At 41.6% G+C, this 20,001-nt stretch overlaps 1 protein-coding gene across 1 annotated transcript in view; it reads right to left on the bottom strand.

The window, feature by feature from the left end:
• The window catches only part of nrxn2b (neurexin 2b), a 337,476-nt gene that overhangs the window by 162,442 nt on the left and 155,033 nt on the right, over window positions 1–20,001 (bottom strand). Inside the window, 3 exon segments of the mRNA XM_086012706.1 lie at window positions 1,037–1,198; window positions 5,930–5,953; window positions 11,740–12,041. Coding sequence (XP_085868832.1) covers window positions 1,037–1,198; window positions 5,930–5,953; window positions 11,740–12,041 — 488 coding nt within the window.

Raw genomic sequence — 20,001 nt, 5'->3', positions numbered from 1 at the left:
AAAAAAAAAATCATTTATATTCTCCTGCGTGGGTTTGTTGGTGTGTACCTTCCTGTTGCACTTCTACATGAATTGGGTTAGAACGCACAGTGTGTTGTGTTTGTAAAAACAAAAGGAAAGACCCGAATCACCAGTCCTCCCACTGCATGGCTGTCAAGTGAGACTCCCCCAAACTGTCTTTTCCCCTCATGGCGATTCCGCTTCTCCCACAGTGACATGCACACACTCAGGGCTGACAACGAGGCACTCTCAAACCGCAAAGCCAGTGGAAGCCCTGGTTCACACGCTGGCTGTTGAGTCCGACTACATCCCCCCCTTTTGCACTTTTGTCTTTACCACTCTAAAAACTGTTGGGTTAAAAATAAGACAATTTTGATTCAAAAATGGACCAATCCACAAATTGGGTCAATCTGACCCACCTTCTTGCTTTGTTTTGTACAAAACATCCCAGTTTTTGGGGTTGTTTTGTACAAAACTACCCATTTTTGGGGTTGTTTTCTGCAAGTACAAACCCAGACAGTTGGGTCAAATTGACCCAAGTAGTGGATCGGTCCTTTTTTGACAGCAAATTGTGTTATTTTTAACCCAACTGTTTTTAGAGCGCGTGTGACATGCGCACACTCACGGCCACTGATGGAGCTAGAGGGTGGCAATTTTTTTCCCACATTTTTCCCAGCACTCTGTGGGAAACATATAATTCATTTTTATCAGCGTTTTCTGAAGAATTTTATGGGTATGCAAAAAACAAAAAATTGATGTGTGAATCCCTGAAATATCATTGGCCCCCCCAAGGGAAAAAAAATCCTTGCTTCGCCAGTGCTCACAGCCAACAACGAGGCGTTCTAGGGCGGCTATGGAAGCGGACTACCTTGGGAAGATTCATTTTGGGGGGGTTGGCATAACATAACTAGTGTGGATTTGGTAATGTTGAGGAATGAAATCATAACTTCTACTGTCAGCAGATTTTTTTTTTTTTTTATAACACAAGTATCCGTTGAACTGTAAATTCATTTTGCCACCTGCGGCTGCGACTCACGTCTTTGAGGCAGCCCATGAAGTTGTTGCTGACGGGCGAGCCCGGTAGGTCGGCGGTGTTGGGGCTGCCGCCGATGTAGAAGAAGTCGTCGGATCCGAGCATGGTGTAGTCCTCCTGCGTGTAGCCGGTGGTGGTCAGGATACCGTCCACTGAGATGGTTACCTGGCAACAGGCATGGCAGCAGAACAGATAAAGAGGTGGGGGGTGGGGCCGGGGAATAAACGGGGGGAGAGGAATTAGAGCAATGAAGACAAAAAATGGGAGACAAACATTTGAGTGGCTGGTTTGTGCCCTAAGTGCTGGTCCATGCTTGTCTTTTTGTTTTTGTTTTTTTTAAATGGGCGCTTCCCTTTTGAGTGCAGTTGCATTCTCTGTTACATTACATTTGCTCGTTTATTTTATATTTATAGTTTCCTTCACGCATTGTTGCATCTTGTGGGTTGTGGCGTTTAATGCTGACATGGCAAAAAGCGCCGATTACCTCCCCTAACGTGTGTGATGAACACCGCTCACATGATTCGGTTTGTCCAACAACTTGTTTGTGGTGTACAGTTGTGTTCTTTTTTCTTGTCTTCCGGTACGGTATTACTTTTCTTTGGTCGTTTTTTGTTGCTACTGCACTCTACAGGTCTTTCTCAGCTAAGGTCACACTTCTCTGTTGCAGTTGTTGTTGCTGTCGTTGGACTTCCTTTCTAAACAGAGCAACTCATTTTTTATGTCTGCTGTTGCTCCCCCCCAGCGACTTGTGTTTTGGGAGCGTGCGGGTGCGGGCCAGAGGCGTTTGTTTGTTCTTTCTTTTTTTTTTTTCCCCCCCCCCGCCGATGTGGCTTTTTGAAGCCAGCAGTGAAAATTTGAGCTTAACTCTTTGGGTACGCATTGTGGTGTTTTGTTTGTGGTCAAGTTGATGATTGATAAACTGCCAGACACCTTTGAAGGTCTCCTTATGAGGAGGAACACGCAATCAAATACATCAAAAACAAGCAATCAACAGTCAGTAGAAATGTTACATAATGGCAAGTGCAAAAACGCTGCAGTTTGTCATGACTTCAACAACAGGAGTTAGGGCACATTGTTTTCCAAAACGATAACTACACGCATTTTCAAATAAAGCCCCAAAATACGTTGCTCAATGAAACTCCACACCTGTAGGGGGAGCCAGCGGAAGAACTACATTTGTCATCAATGCACGAATGAACACTCGGAAAAAATGGTTGGGTCGCAAATATGGGACCAATTATGGGACTAAAAGGGACCAACCCCATGTGGGTTAACTGGATCCACCTTTTTGGGTTATTCATTTCACTCCAACGAGTTGGCTCGAATAGGTACTTGACAAAACAAATATAATAAATTGTTTTGATTTATATACACAAAAAAAATATGTTGTTGGGTACAAACAACCCCCCAAAAAACGAGTTGTTTTGTGGGTTATTCATTTGACCAAAAGAATAACCCAAATTAATAAGCAAAAAGATGGGTCAAATTGACCCAAGTGGGGTCAAGTTGGGTTAATTTCATCCAACTTTAGGGTTTATCCATTTGAAGTTGGGTCAAAACATTAACCCACAAAATAACTTTTAAGAAATGCTTGTTTTGTACAAAAGAAAAGAAAAATCGTCTGTTTGCTAGAAAAAACCCCACTTTTTCGGATTTATTCATCTGACTCCAAAGGTTGGGTCAAAAGAATAACCCCCAAAACCCTCCAATAATTTTTGGGTTGTTTTGTGCGTTATTTGATTTTATCCAACCTTTTAGGTGAAATTAATAACTCAAAAAGTTGGGTTTGACCCACCATTTTTTTCCAACTTTTTCTTAATTTGACCCCAAAATGGTGAAGAAATAACCCACCAAACAACCCATTAGCTATTTATTTATTTATATTTGTATATATATATATATATATATATATATATATATTTGTATATATATATATATATATATATATATATATATATATATATATATATATATATATATATATATTTGTATATATATTTGTATATATATATATATATATATATATATATATATATATATATATATAGATATATAGATATATGTATCCATCCATTATCGATACCGCTTCTCCTCATAAGGGTTGCGGGGCGTGCTGGAGGCTATCCCAGCTGTCTTCGGCCAGTAGGCGGGGGACACCCTGAATTGGTTGCCAGCCAATCGCAGGGCACACAGAGACAAACATCCGTACTCACAATCACACCTAGGGGCAATTTAGAGAGTCCAATCAACTTACCATGCATGTTTTCGGAATGTGGGAGGAAACCCGAGTACCTGGAGAAAACCCACGCAGGCACGGGGAGAACATGCAAACCCCACACAGGGAGGCCGGAGCCGGGATCGAACCCACAACCTCTGAACTGTGAGGCAGACGTTTATTATTTTGTGTCTTTCTTTCTTTCTTTCTTTCTTTTGTTCTTTCTTTCTTTCATTCTTTCGTTCTATTTAACTTTAGGGTGAAATGAATAACCCAAAAAGTTGTGTCAAAATGGACTCCAAATAGCGGTTGTTCCTTTTTGGACCCATAATTGGATTACAATTGATTTTAGAGTGTCACATGTCACAGTGGCAGCACATCTGTAGAGAAACTGTTATATAAGTGAGGTCTGTATTATTAATACACAAAGGCAGAGTCAAAGAGAGAGTGAGAGTGGAGATTCAATTGATGTCTGGCAGATTATAATTTTGCTTGTACGTGTGTGTGTGAGCTCCACATGTGTGTTAGTAAAGGTCCAAAGTGCAGGGGCGAGTTAGGGTTTGTTTGGTAGTGAGCACAATCTGTTAGTACTGTGGTCAGTAAGGGGAAGTCAGACACAAAAATGGTTGTTAGTACACTTGCAACAACGTATGTTGGATTAGTAGCATATTTGCGTGTGTGTGGTTTTTTTTTTTTTTTTGGGTGGGGGTTCGGTTAAATCTTATGTGTATTAGTCGAGAGAATGGGTAACGGATTCTTGGCTCAAACCAAATCCATGTTTGGACTGCGGGTGTTTGATTGTAATCCTAACGGGTATATTTTCAAGAATCCATTCAAGTTACAAAAAGGTGATGCACACAAGCCATGCACTTAACATGGAAATCTGCTGAAACATGTTACTGGACAGCACACGGATGGGTAGAATCATTCATGATCTTATCCAAACACAGTAAGGATGTACACCACAAGAGACGCATGCAAAGAGAATACAGGATGGCAACAATGTCATGGATTAACTCCGTTTTTCTTTTTTTTTTTTAAATTAAGAAGGGGGAACAAGAGAGCGAGGAGCGTAAGGACATGAGCGGATATCATATCATCAGGCCAAAGTCTTTTTGACTAATGACAGAACATTGCAAATGAACTTGCTACTGTCTATGCAACACTTTGCAAAGTGGGGGAGCGGGGGGGGCGGTCAGTCCTCTCTCCCCCAGCTCCTAGCCCCCCTCCTTTTGTTTCCATGTGCGAGGTCGTTATTGGTTTTAGTTGGTTAATTTCAAAGGGAACCAAACGAGAAGAAAAAAACCCAAAACAGCACAGAGAGGGGAGGGTTGTGGCTAACGTGTCGTGTGGCCGTATTGATTATATTAGAAGAATTGATATATGCATGTATATATGTTAGCCACGATATATACATATACATATATGCTTAATGTAATCTTTTGAGAAAAGGGGGGTGTCATGCAGAAGGGCACGTTAGTGTTAGTAATTTATGACGGCTCGCTTGCACACAATCCAGCTCTTGAAGCGCAGGACAGCAAAAACGCACTGAAGGCAGCCCCAGTGAAAATCGGTCGACCGATCTATCTTTACGATCGTTGGCGATCAATGCGTGGCTCCTTTAGAGTGCCTCATTGTCACCTGTGAGTGCACGCACATCACACAGAGAAAGGCGGAAGAGAAAATTAAAGTCCAACGTGTTAACCAGCGTGGACACTTTAGAGCGCCTCGTCGTCACGGCATGGAAAACGCCGCAATGACCCAGTGGGATATAGTCCATCTTAAGCGGATATAACTTTGCAGCTCAAACATGTTGTGCTGTCAACAACGCTGTCAATTTTACAAGACGTGTATCTTCACTTTACTTAAATAAAAGCTAATCTGTTCCTAATGGCAACAGATGGATGCCCAGGTTAACTGCCATCCAGTGGAAGATCATCTCTTTGTGCAATTATTTTCTGTCGCTGGCATACAACCATTAGTAAATCATTTTCGGAGCAATTGAGTAAAATCAATTGCGGAAAAATTTCTGGCAGCACATGGATGGATGGTGGTTGGAAATCGCTGCTCCAGTCGAAAGCAATTTTTCAAATGAAGATATCAACATGAGCGAATGTTTGCGCTTCGCTGACATTCACTGGAGGTGCCATCAGAGGATGTTTGTTCACCCGCTTTACAAGTCGGCTGCGTGCGCTCCCGTCTCGGGGATAGCTCTTGAAAAAAAAAAAAAAAAAAATCAGAAGGGGGAGGGAAGTCAAAGCAAAAAGAACCCAAAACGAACCCAACACTTTTCTCTAGCTCAATTGAGATATGTTGGACTATAATTCTTTATTTCTTCATAGGGATAATGTGGAAGATAGAAAAAAAAAAGAACAAAAGGGGCAGAGGGAGGGTTTAAAAAAAAAAAAAAAAAAAAAGAGCAAAAAAGTCCGGTAAATACATATTAGAATTATTTTGTAGACCTCTTTGGATGTGTATTTTAAAGGGTAAGGAAGTACTGGATGGCAATACAAAATAAAATAAAATAAAATAAAAACAGGCAGAGTTTGGCAGCTACCTGATGACGGATTGAACGTTGAAAAGCAAACAGAAGAAAAACGGGAAAAAAAAGGAACCCAGAAGGACAAACCAAACTAGAAGACAGTTAGAATGATAACTACCATATAATGCAGTTTGTTTACCATAGCGTGTCCGATGCCTGCGTGCTATGGGAGAAAACAGGGAAGGGGGGAGGAAAAAAAAATGACCAACCTTAAACTCAGAATACACTTGAAACCCCGCCCCCCCAAAAAGTGGAAGAAAAGCCATCTTCTCTCAAAAAAGTAAGTTAGATTACTGTAAAAAAAAAAAAAAAAAACGCATCGACTTCCCTAATGTGCTCATTCATATCCAAATCAAGAAATAAAGAAAGCAGTTGAACAACTACGCTAGCTAGGGTATTCTAGAAAAACTCAGGAAAAAGGGGGAAAAAAGGAAAACACATTTGTTAGTAAATTACGTTGTAGGTTAAGTAGAATGGTTGACATTCCGTGGATGACACAGTGTTAGTTAGTGGAAAGCGGAACTGCAGAGGCCAAACCAAAGCACCAATGAACAGAATCAAACTGGAACAAATTTAGACTTTGTTGTTAGTAAAAGAGACAAGAGTTAGCAAAATTTGGACACAGGGGCTTGTTGTGAGTGCCGTGTGAGTGTGTGTGTGTGTGTGTGTTCAGTACTGTGACAGTGCACCACTAAACTGTATTGACTTTCTTTTTTTTTCGCTTTACGGATCCTTGATGCGAGAGACATTCATTTGAAATTGCTGCAAATGGACACAAAGCAGCCCAAGTTCAAATTGAAAGATAATCAATTAAATCAGTAATATGAAGACTCATAGTAAAAGAAAGCTGTAGTATTTGCAGTACCCTAAAAAAAAAAAAGAATAGATAAGAAAAAAAAAAAAGACGGTTAGTTCATTTCCATTCTTGACAGCATTACCAGGATACCCTACAGGGAAAGATAATCAAAAATATGAATATTACAAGATGGATATGTCTCATACAGAAGATATATAAAGTCTACACACCCCTGTTCGAATATCAAATTAAGATAAATACTTTCAAAAGTTTTTCCATCATGAATGTGACATAATCTGTACGACTCCATTGAAAAATTGGACACATTTGGGAAATTCTGTCCGATGAAGGTCAAAATTTTTGTCCATAATTCCAAAAGGCACAAACAACACTTGTCATAACCAAATGAACAGCAAACAATCAGTGAAGAACGGTGGTGGTAAATTATGAACAAAAAAATAACATTCTGACTTCTACTAGAAAGCAAAAAAAAAAAAAAAAAAAAAAGCAGGAAAAGCCTACTCAAACATCTGAGCTTTATTTGGTGTTATTTAGATCCACTTGCTTGAAAGGGTGGCAGGTGTCTGACGATTTGACCTGAATGTGATTGGTTATTTCCGAGCATCCGCAGTTATTAGAGGGTGTGCACACTTGTGCAACTGCATAATCTCAGTTGCTTATTTCTTTCAGGTTAAGACACAAGAATGGTGAAATAAGTGTTGAAATGGTTCATCGTGGTTTTATTTTATTTTTTTACATCCAACAAAAACCTCTAATTTGAACAACGGTGTGTAGGCGTTTTAAATCTGCAGTATGTCGCAAGTGCAAGTATTATTTCTTATTATCACATTCTCAGAGCTGAAGGGTTCCTTGTATGCTGCAAACGACATCTGATTTCAGGTGTGCCGAAAGCCAGTGGAAACCTCACGCAAATGAGCCTATCGTGGACGAGAAAGGCGAGAAATACGAGCCACACAGCGAGTTCCGCCGCCTGTCTCTTCAGACGCTGGCTAAAAAGCGACTGGCCCAGTTCTGTCACTTGGATGTCGAATCCGGCTTGTAAAGTCACAACGGGGATTACAAGTCGCCTCTGTTGTGTTTCGCTTCGATGAGGAACAAACTGTTGTCTCTGCTTTTGATTTGCTCTCACATTGCGGCACTAAAACCTTCTGTTACCTTTTTGTCTCGGACTCCCGTTGGAAACGCAAACCACGTGCCCTCAAGCGGACAAGCATCAATGGAAAATTCCGTTTGCAACTTTCACGTTTGGTGTGGAAGAACAGCACCACATCCCCAAACTCACTTGACTTGCAGCGCTCCTGCTGAGCACTAGGCGGCGCTCCGACCACGTGAGTGGTCATCTGGCAGTCCTCCATTTTTTTTTCCCCCCAAGCCCCTCCCAGCTCCTGAGAGTTACCTAATTGTGCACTTTGCTGACAGCCACATTATGCTTGTGAAAAAACAATTATTACAAAAAGAGACAAAAAGGTGGCGAGCCGGGGCTCATGGCGAGTTTTCTCATTTCGGACGATAATTGAGGCCTACATGGGGACATTTCTTCATATACATGAGCAATGTACAAAAATGTAAAGCAGATTAAATCACGTAAAGCTACGCTTGGGCCATTTGCTAGAAATCACCACAAGAGATTCACGCTGTTATTTTCACAGATTGGCTGATATGGTTTGTTAGTTCTGGCTCCAAATGCATTTACAGTAATTCCCCCACTCCATTGCGATGCTTACCGTGCAGACCCCCCCTACTTTAAATGACAACCACGATATAGAAAGACCATCTTTAAATACTCCCGAGGCGTGTTTTGATATTATTTACGCCACTTGAACACATTTGTAAAATAACACAAACATTTAAACCCACAATACGTATCAATAATCATGCCTAAAAACATACATTATATAACAAACCTACAGCTGTCACTTCCTGTAGGCATAAAACGCAGGATTGAAGAAGATTTGACATGTAATAATCAGAAAACAAAGATGAAATACTTCCTGTGTTAATCATTCTTTCAGTTCTTCATTTACATTACGAATCCTACAATATTGGTGGCAATAACTGAGTCCAATTTTACCAATATTGGTTAATGAAATTATTTGTTCTTGTATTCACTTAAGTCATTAACTCAATAATTGTGTTAATGGTTTGTTGTAAATAATAAAACATATTAGTAAAATAAACAATTTTACAGACAGTGTTGACTTGAGATACGAGTGACCTGACAGCAAAAACTTCAACTCACTTCACAACAGGCATCAGTTTGGCAGATGGAAAACAATTCTTTCTAAAAAAAGAGGCCATTTAGAGTTAAAGTTTACTGTCAAACTAAAGGAAAATACAAAGAATTACCCGTTGTGTATTTAAAACATCTACAAACTAAGCTTAATGCGAACACACACAGTGGAGCAACACAAGTAGAACGATAAGCCAATACTCACAGGCATATATTCTTTATCCTCGATGCAGAACAATTAATATTACTGCCTTACTCAGCTGAGAACATCTCCATGACTGTTTATCTGTATCATACTGCCCCCAAGTGGCCAAGGAGCACACTCCAGAAGGAGCAGCACAATTCAACGGAAGCAAAAAATGTGGCAAAAACTGTTTAATTCTTTACATACTATTTAAATTTTTTAAAACATATTTATTGATTTTTCTTTTTTTTTCTTTTTTTTTTTGAATGGAAAAACTAATGATTAGTTTATTATAAACATTTATACGTACTCAGTTGAACTACTGACCTCATCAATGAATGACCTCACCCACCTGTGCATTTCACTTTAAATGTGGTCCACAAGAGTTTGCCCACCCTTGAATTATATGAAATAGTCTTCATCAGAAAGGAAACATTGACTAATCTGATCCAGCATAATCCTCCATTTCGAATGACTCCATGCAGGATTAACAGATGAACAAACACAGTTTCTTAATGTATGATGCTATGCGTCCCTGAAACTCGCGATGAGCGACAGCGTGTGCGCGTGCAGGCGGTGGGTTGGTGGCTCGCAGAACGCCGCAAATCTTTCAAACTCGCGTCGGCTTTTGAAAGTCATTAGGCTCGTCTCGCCCCGCTGATCCGACAGCGGCGCCGTGCGTTGGACCCGCAATCGTCTCGAACAAGCTTGCGTGGCTCGTCACTTGGAGATTGGGTGAGGGTTCAACGAATTGGCCACAACTTCACTCTGGGGAACGCTGTTTGGTTTTAATGCGCGTCGGCCTGTTTTGGCATTCTGGGCCGGCCGCGCTGGCCATTATTAGCTCTGACAAGCCATTCGTTCCAATTACAATTAGCCTCCAAAATGTGAGCTAGTAAGCACGGCGAGCGTAAGTGAAATTGATTGTGTCTCACCGCCCCACTCGGCAAGTGCCAAGTGATGAGCTCAGCAGATACTGGTTGTGCAGGTACTCGCTACACAAACGCATGAAGGCCATAAAACCTGCTGAACACTCTGGACAAATCTTCACCATTAAACAGAAGTTTGAAAAATGCATAAACAGTGGAAGCCTGGCTTACAGCGTTCCCCTTTAAAATGAATTGAAACTGTTTTCACTTCAGAAAAATACAATTGCTTTGTATAAAAACGCAATCAAAAAAAGACGATTCACGCTTTTAGAAAAATGTATTCTTGTGTAATGCGACATTTTTGAGCGCAACTTATTTCAGTGTGTTCCTGTACCTTTAAGAGTCAATCGCAGCATATCAAGAACAAAAGCGAAAGAAGGAGGTGTGAAACCAAATGTATGCGTTTCTCTCTTGAAACACTTTTCTGTTTGGTTTGACCAAATGATCTGAAGCAGTTCACATGCATGAAGGTACAAAGATCAGCGTTCTTTCAAAAATAAAACAAATTGCTCAGTCTTCAAGTATTTCTTTCATGTAGTCACTGTCAGAAGATGTCATTTTTTCCCACAACAAGCGCATACATGTGTTGGATGTGTGACTTTAAAGGAGCCATATCATGCTATGTTAAGGTTTTAAAGGTTCGAACATATACAGGGCCTGCCCGAACCAATGGAAGCAAGATTCTTCGATAGCGCCCACCTCTGTCAGTGATTATGCATACACTTATGAAGAAAAAAAAAAAGGTTGATTAGCAGACTGCAGTCTAAAATGGAATGTAGAAATAACACTCTAATAATGTGTGGTGCAAAGTTTAAAGCAATGGACATGCTTTAGACGATTTTAACTAGCACAACATCCAACTAGGATTAAAAACCTGATATACTGTTTAAATTGAAAAGGGAAATAGCATTTGATGATTAATAGCAAGAAAAAAAAAACGTTAACCCGTCAGATGTAAATGCTATCAGCAAATAATAAAAGCGGATATTCAACCAATCTAAAGTGGAAATTATATTGAGTACTGTTAATCTCGACAAATTATTTTACGGCCCATTTTGTGTACATCAAAATAAAAACATTGATTGATTTACTGATTAGCCATCATCATCAAGTCCGTCAGAGATTGCAATCAGCCAAAAGAGGGCGGCAGAGGGAAATCGTTGGAAACTAAGCTGTTGCTGAGCGAGCAGGATGAATGGAGGAAAATACCATACATCTTTGGTGAGGAATTAGCAATTTGACATGGCTCAAAGCTCAAAACAAAAGTTGATTTAGCATGATAAGGCCCATTCAAGGGGCGTATCATCGTGAGCGACACGTTGTGGTCTATATCAGCTCCTTGCTAGCATTCTCATTTTGTGTTTGTGTTTGTTTGACTGTTTGTATTGTCCAATAAATCCATCCATAATCCATCAAATTGATGGCCGGCTTCGGCGCTCTGCAATGCAAAGCAAAACAATATTGACCCCCAAAAAATCTGCAGTCAGGGTTCAAATGTACCCCAATCATGTTCTGGAAGCAAAAAATTTGAACATTTCAATAAGTGCCCTGTCAAGTGATATAGCGCCTTCAACTTAATGGTGAAAGATATGTTAGTTACACAAAGGAAAAAAGGAAAGCAAATAGTCAACCTTGAAAACTAAATTTAACTCAAAGTGACAGATGATTAGAAAAGCAGAGATAATCACAGGTAGCAGACCGACATTCAACTCAGAGCGCAGTAAATCAGCGAGCAGACAGAAGCCAGCGATCCAAAAACGCCAGATTTTTCGGGGTACTGCGTGTTTACCTGGCGCAGGTTGCGGGTGACGCGCACGTCGTGCCAGGCGTTGTCGTTGAACTTGCCGTTGACGGGCTCCACCAGGGCCTCGAAGGCCCCGGAGCCCAGGTTGATGACCAGCCACACGGCGCCGCTCTTCAGCGACAGGTTGACGTAGTCGGCCGACTTGCCCGTGTGCAGCATGAGGCCGTTGCGCTGCAGCGTGCGGAAGGACAGCGTGATCTCATCCGTGCTGCTCTGGATCGGTGTCAGCGACAGGTCGTAGCAGAAGAACTCGTTGCCCTTGAAGGTTGCTACGGACTCTTCCTTTCCTGTGAGGGGGCGGACAAAGCCAAGACGAGAAATGAGAAACACCACCGGTAGAAGAAGAAGAAGAAAGCAAAAATTTATCTCAAATTGAAATCTGAAGACAATATCATTTGAAACGTATCGTATCATTCAAACGACATGGCTTGCAGATGATTTGATTGTACATCTAGCGTTAAACATGGATACTTCTTCAGCAATGTGTTCCGTCAAAGTACAAAAACACATTCCTGCAGCAAATGAAACTGTAAAAGTCACTTGCTTCACCGTGCATGCATTTGTACACACCCCCGATCTAATATTGCCAGACGAAACCAATTAGCTGTGCTTATTGACTGCGATGATGCAGCTCGTATAAAAATGTCTCCACCGGAATGCCTTTTGGATGATAAATCAGCTAGATATTCGGCAGTGTTTCACCTGTGAGATGAGCTGATTTGCATCACAGCAAAGTAGGATACAAGTAACAAAGCGGGCTGAATAAATAATGGGTGACCCAAAATCCTGTGAGGAGAACCTGATTTCCTTAAATCGTTAACTCATTCACTGCCAGACATTTTCAGACCCTCTTTTACCCTAACGCTTGAAAAAAACATAAATAAGTTCTTGTGAAAAGACAAGTAAATTCGTCAATGGCAGTGAATGATTCCATTCCATTAGAATCAAAACATTCAGCGCCATGGTGGAGTTATGTCATTTGATTCCTTTTTTTCATTGGGACTCCCAATCCAGCCAATTGGTTTGCACAGGATTCAAAGCTTCATGGTGCTTCATTTGCTCTACGTTGCCATCAAGTGGTCAAGAAGCCTAAGCAGTAAAATATACGGAATGAAATAAGATTGTAGGCTAAATAGTGACAAGATTTCGAGTGTTATGATGATGCAATGATACGTTGAAAGAACCAATGACGTTATCCGCAGAATCCGAGGCTTCGTTTGTCATCAGGTGCGTGATTTTCCTGGAAGTGACACACGCTCCAAATCGGGGCTTCTTTTGGCATGCCCGGTCTTGCTCGAGACACGCTTCAAAGCTTCGGCACATTTCGTAACATGACTAATTGAGATGGGCTGATATGGGTCTGATGAGTTTGCCCTTTAAATTGCAAGCACTTGAGGAGTTGTAATTAGCCAAACCGCCAGCATAGGGTAGCCTTGCACCATTTTAAATTGAAAATCCCCTCTGTTTGCCAACTGTTTACAGTGTGGGCAGGGGAACTTCAACAGACTTGTAGACGGACAATCTGGAGCATACTTTTGAACAGGGAACAGATTCTGTGCAAAGCGGCTGAATTTCTTAAAACTTACGGATGTTCTACTGATGATTACAAGGGAAGGGAAAAAGGTTGAACCCAACTTTTTTTCTGGTGGAAGAAGAGAGTCTATTCTTTCATTTGGTAGCTTCAATGTAAAAATAATCATAGAATACAATATTCCGTGAGCCTTGAAAAATCAAGCAAAAATGCTCGAAAATCGCTAGCACACAAGGGATTGTGATTTGCGCAAATGGCTGACATTGAATGAGTGAAGCAACTTCCGAGAACTGAACTGCGACACTTGACAGGGTTAACCTCCGAGAGGTTACTGGGTTCAGGTGATGGACCATCAAATCCGGTTCACCCCCAAGATCCATTCCAGCAAAATCTCGTTTGCTGCCACAAGCAGCCGTGCCGGACGACACGGCAGCCATTTGTCGTCGCTGCGCACATTCACAACCCGTGACGCTTAGAGATGAGTAAGTGCCATCATTGCCTGGAGGGCAAGCCGGCACACAAACAAACGTTTTATGATGGCTAAGATGGAGAAACGGCTCATTGTCTCTCAAAATTGATGTTTTGCGCAATCGCAAGTGAAGCGTGAATTGACACAGAAAAGAGACATTAAAGGAGAAACGGAAAGAGATAGACAGAACGGTGGGAACGGGAATGCGGGGCGGCGCCTGAAACAAATCAAAAGTAAATCCCCTTGAGGGAAGCCTTGTGGCAATGCTATTGTTGGCAGCTCAAAAGCAGCCATTTTCAATTATGAACTAGCTAAGTATGTTAAACAGTGAGCGGCGTGTGATTTGCCTCCGTGAGCTGATTGCACACTTTCTCTTGGTTACGCCTCTTTAGTAAACACAAGGCTGAGAGTGCGAGATAAGCCCAAAAAGGAGACCGCGACCAGCTCAGATCCTGTCCACTGGTATTTACCAATGCCAGGGAGGTTATGTCTCCATTGGCTATTATTTGCTAATAGCAATGAGGAGATGTCACTTTAGCTTTGACAAAATCGAATTAGAACCAACAATTACTCCCACCTTCTTATGTGTGCTTATATACATTGTGAGCTGCCGTGGAGACGTGGGCTTAACGTGATCGCTTGATGGAAGTCAGGACCTGCACACATAAGCGCAGACTAAAGTGCCGCCAAGGTCTCAATTAACCTCACAGTAAGCCCCGGCTACATGGAGGAAACTGCCCATTTGAAATGGAGCTACACATAATAGCCTCTTTATTATTCATTTACTGTCTGCTGTCTGATTGCTGCGCCTTTGGGACGCGGCGAGTCCGTTTAAGGAGGCCCGAGGTGACGATCCCCCACACGAGCCGCAATGCATCGATGTACCGAATAAACCCATAGTACCTCTATGTAAAGGGGGACATGGACCACATTTCAGAGTTCGGATTCAAATTATGATTGGATGCGCTGTTTTCATGGACACTAAAAATATTGATCCGATGAGGACTTGCGTGTTCATGCGTCACACTTTTGAGAGGAACAAAGTATTTGACATGCGCAGATTGACCAAATATACCAGAAGTAGTAGAAGAAGAAAAGCCGTAGCGACTTCCGTGTCAACAAAACATTGCTCTGTCCAGTCTAGTTTAAATTTATTTAGCGTATTTTTCCCGTTTGCGCCGTTACATCGAGTTAACAATTCCTAATGGATCTGCAAATGTAACAATTCAGTCTTGCCCCCGCGTTGTCTTTCACTCGCTCTGCTTTTTTTCTTTCAAACTTTATTGACTCAAACAACAAACAATATAAAACACGCTCTGCTTCTACTTGCTTCCGGGAATAACAGAAACGCGAATACCGACTGTCACAGACAAGCGCGGTAAAGACGGTTTGTTCCGAAATGTCGCAATAAGTGTTTATCGGATTAACAATCGACATAATCTACTTCTCTGGTTCGGAATATAATCTTGATCGGAATGGGTTTGATCGGGTCAGAATATTCTGAATGGGGTGCGTACATGAAACATTTTTTATTCCATTAAATCTGAATAAATGTGTCCATATAAACATAGCCAATGTGATTTACCAACACATCAGGCCTTGCTGCCATCTTTTGTCATCCTTTATAAGATGGACAATTTCCACTTAAAATCCCACACATTTTCTTGCCGTCACTGTAAACATCTTTTTACATTTACTCAAACACTCCCGCAACCGAGGCCACAAGAGCACCACCTGCCACAGATGAGGATCCCGGCTGCCTCGCTAAGTTGCTGAAGGGCCACTTCAATTTCAAAGAGCCAAGATAGAGCGGAGGACAAAATGCCCGCCCACGTGGCAAACCTTGGCGCAGTGACCCGTACAAACACGCAAGCGCGCGCAAGCTCACTCGTCTATTGCGGCCAACAAATATGACACGTGTGTATGCCGTATATTTACAACGTGTCTCCACTTGACACGTGCACAAATGGCAGTCATAAAAAAGGCACAAGGAGGCACACATAAAATGCTTTTTATCGATGTCGTTCTCAGCTCCTCTAGTGGATGTTACAGTCGTAAAGGTGCAATGTGTCCTAGCTTGATTCGCCCCCTGTGCGAGACCACCTTTTGGCAAAGATGTCCTTCTTCCTTGACATCAAAATCTCTCACTTCAATCTTTATTCACAAAAAAAAAATCATTGAACACCTCTTGTGTCTTCACAAAAGGGGCACACATTTTAGGTGCCAATAGAAAAAAAATCATGTGCCATTTCGCGGCAACACATATCACACACGCCAGAAATTGAATTGACACTGCATGCGAGTGTTGTGTTCCATCCAAGCTTGTGTGGTGAATTAGTGAATTGGCAAATTAAAGAAGTCAGCCCAAACGTATTTTTTTCAAGAATATGTTCTATGCAGGCCCACTACTGGAAAAACGGTATTCTGATTAATGGTGCATTTGTGGAATATGAGTTAAGCAGCAAAATCCACTCGTTTTTAGCCATCTCAGGGGGCGGCCATTTTGTCACTTCTGTCGAATGAAAATGACATCACAGTTGCTCAGGGCTCAGGTAACGACCAATCATGGCTCAGCTTCAGAAAACAGGTGAGCTGTGATTGGTTGTCAAACTTCAGTACTGACGTCGGGGTCACCAGTGTGGTGCCGAAGGAAAGGAGACGCAGGAGGTGTATCACAGAAGACTTTACTGAACATCACTATATGGAAAACAGGAAGAAGATAACCAAACGGAAGTTGCAACCCTCATGAGAACTCGTCCCCCAACACATCCCTCAACCTTTAGTTCCGTAGGGGAATTATGCCAGCAAACAACACACACGTACATTTTAAGATAAATTCCACACCCTCCCACAGTCACTTTGCAAGGATAAACAATCCTTCCGATGTTGGGTGACTGTACAGTATGCAAATAGCCATCAACATGCCACGAATGGCTTGTGGTCAATGCTAGTGGGCTAATGCGGCTAACTGACGCATGACCATATGCACTAAACTGCAGGATACGAGCACAGAACTTTAACAACCTCTATGTACTGGTTAATGGCTATTCACTGTGAAAAATATTCCTAATTTTGAATAGACCCTTGTACAACGTGGGGGGACGATTTGGGAATGTTTTTTTTTTGTGCAAAAAATTGCATATTAATCACAAAAAATTATGGTATTGCAGTTTGCTGTGGCATAGAGCTCTTGTTGGTGCCTAATGAAGTGTCCATGTGAGTGGTGAATCTCTTTGACATGGAACGGTTGATGCAGCGATACCTCTGTTCAGGCTCTTGACTTAATTGCTAAAACTGAAGTCAACCCAGTTGTGCCGCCTTATTCAAAGCCGTGACTAAGTGCGGGGGTGGATGTCACGCATGTAAAGTGCCCTTAGCATTTGAGGACACTTGATTGCATTCTGTTTTTTTATTTGTTCATTTCTCCAGCCCCCTTTCAATGTTGCTGCGGGTCACGTTTTCAGTATGTGTTTGTGTTAATTTAATCTGTTGATTGACAGCAATTGAAGGTCTTTGCATACTGCTCAAAGTGGCGCGGCGTGCATGCTAAACTGGTGGACTGGCCATTTTGAATGTGTAAGATAAAACTGAGTGTTTTGACCCCAGCGCTTGTCGTCGTCCCCAAAGGTTTACCACGTGGCATTTTAATGAAAAAGCTTCACCTCCACTCTCTTACCCACACCTTCCCTCTACTTGGCAGTAGAGGAGCATAACAAAACACTTTGATGCCTTTAATTGTCTGTCACCATGTAACCCAAAAGCACACGGCGTGTCAGCGCTTATGACCCCGCATCTACAGTATTTGGGTCTCGAATTTCATCTTTGTCTTTTCGGATAAGTGTGACAAAGTCAATTATGTGGTATGAGGTGTAAGTAACTTTTGGAAGTATACTGTTTATGTAAAAAAAAGACTTTGAAACTTACACAAACAAAGGTGGCTCGTCAAATGTGCTCGGGTTTGTTGGGAAAAAAACCCCCCACAAATGTTTGACAAGCCTTTTCAACAAAAGACATTTCATTTTGCCGATATACACAACCCAACGGGACCGCACTTGGAATCGTAATGAATACCAATTTAAAATGAATATATAAAAACAATACATAAATAATGGAGCACTGTGCCAGGTCTGAGAGAGTGGAGAATGAAATGAACGAAAAACAGAATAATGAATTGAAAGAGTTAGCGTGGTACCCTTCCTTTGATTGTGATTGAAGAGGGTATGATCCTTTTCTGTTTGCCTGGCTGTCAATCCAAACCATGTAAAAATATTGTCTAACCAAAACTAGGACATCTGTTTGCTTGCGCTATGTTTTGCAAATGCCAAGCAAGCCAGGGCGTCTATCTATCTATATATCCGTCTATCTCTCTATCTATCTTAGTGGTGGTGCAATGATTAGCCACCGATCGTGATCGGCAGCCTGCAGCCAACTAGACACCCGTCTGCGTAGAGTCTACACCCTTCTCAACACTTTTAAAAATGTCAAATGTAACATTTTTAACAATGCTTTTCGATTCCATTTGTAAGCGTATGCAACCCGCCAGTGGAGTGAGCGCCGTATAAAATTGCGACCATGGTGACACATCGGGTGGGGCCCGCACCACTTTGCTACTGGTATGTTTATGGTTCATTGACATATACCGACACAAACACACACCAGCACACACACAATGCCGCAATAACAGGCTGGTGCGATTGGACAAATGAGCTGTTAGTTGCTTACTCTCGGGGGTTATTGACAAGAGAAGCAGCAGTTGCGCCGGTGCACTGTTTGTCTAATAACCAAGGCTACGTTTCAATTTCACATCTCACTGAACAGCCTGCTTAGGCTCGTGAGATTGATATGACATCAGGCTCTGTAAGAGACTTTGTGTGTGTGTGTGTGTGTGTGTGTGTGTGCGTGTGTGTGTGTGTGCGTGTGCGTGTGCGTGTGGTTGAGGAGAGACTCACACAGTCAAACAGGCTGAAACTGATAATATTCTGGCACTCTGACATTGATTTCCAGGTCCTCACATTGGCTGCAAGCTAAAGTTTGAATGTACACAAACTGCAGTTTTCTTAACAGCACGTGGTTGTAATTCCAAAAACACCAACAATCTGCACAAAAAAAAACCCACTTCTAAACTGCTGTTATCGTGCAATTTAACTAATAGAATACAGGACGGAAACTACAAATAAAGGAGAATGTTAACAGAGCTGTTGTAAAAGAGCTGACAATTCTCAGGCGCGCACAACAACAAGCACAGATATTCTCTGCCGAACAGCGCTGAAATGCTGTAAAATGCTTTCAAACGGGTGAGCATGACGCAAAAGGAACACCGAATGGTCAAATTAGAAAAACATTATTTACTACAGAATGAATGGCAAATCCCGCTATTGAATTGCATATTGCAGTTTAAAAATTGGAAACAAAAAAAAAAAAAACATCCATATGGGCATAATCTTTTAAAACAATCCCTCACTTCCAGTTACTGATGAGATGATAATAACAATAATAGTAAAAAATCCCAATCTAGGTCATTGGCACCTCGTTTGTCATGATGGAAACAATGCAGCAGTAAACACTTTTATCCTTGCTTGCATCTGGAGATGACACAGGGAGCAAAAAGGCGGCGTGTGTGATGGCAGAGGGAGAGAGGAAGAGGAGGAGACAATGTCACCATGTCAACTATTCCCAGGAACAGGGCAGGCCTGAAGAAGAGAGGAAAGTGTGTTAACCTTCCATCATCCCTCGCTTCCTCTGGTTCCGATGCCGAGCGCCACAATTCCCTCAAGAAGCATATTTGAGAAGGGAGAGTCTCTACCTCACGGCATGCACGCACAGACCGGCACAATCACGATTTGATCCAAAGCATCCCTGACAAGCACAATTAAAGAGTTACTGAAATCAACATTGACTGGTCACCGATTTGCTTTGAGCCCCGTCCGTTTTGCAACTTTATTCAATTATAGCTCGCTCTTGTGACGCACTCGCACACAAAAGCCGAAAATATTATCGCAGCACCCCCCGCCCCCACACACACACGCAAAAGCCGAAAATATTATCGCCGCATAAGCACACACACACAATGTTAAAATGTTAAAAGTAATGGGCCCCCTGCACTACAAATATAAATGTGTATATGGATATACTGTATACATATATACATATATACAGATATATTTTTTGGGACATACATATATACACATTTATTTATATATATACAAATATATACATATATACACATATATTTATACATATACAAATA

Source organism: Filicampus tigris, chromosome 2 (assembly GCF_054856515.1).
Source record: "Filicampus tigris isolate MCC_2025a chromosome 2, RoL_Ftig_1.0, whole genome shotgun sequence".
In the NCBI taxonomy this organism is placed as follows: Eukaryota; Metazoa; Chordata; class Actinopteri; order Syngnathiformes; family Syngnathidae; genus Filicampus; species Filicampus tigris.
Note: the sequence above shows the minus strand (reverse complement) of the source record. Positions and strands in the feature narration are given on the sequence as shown.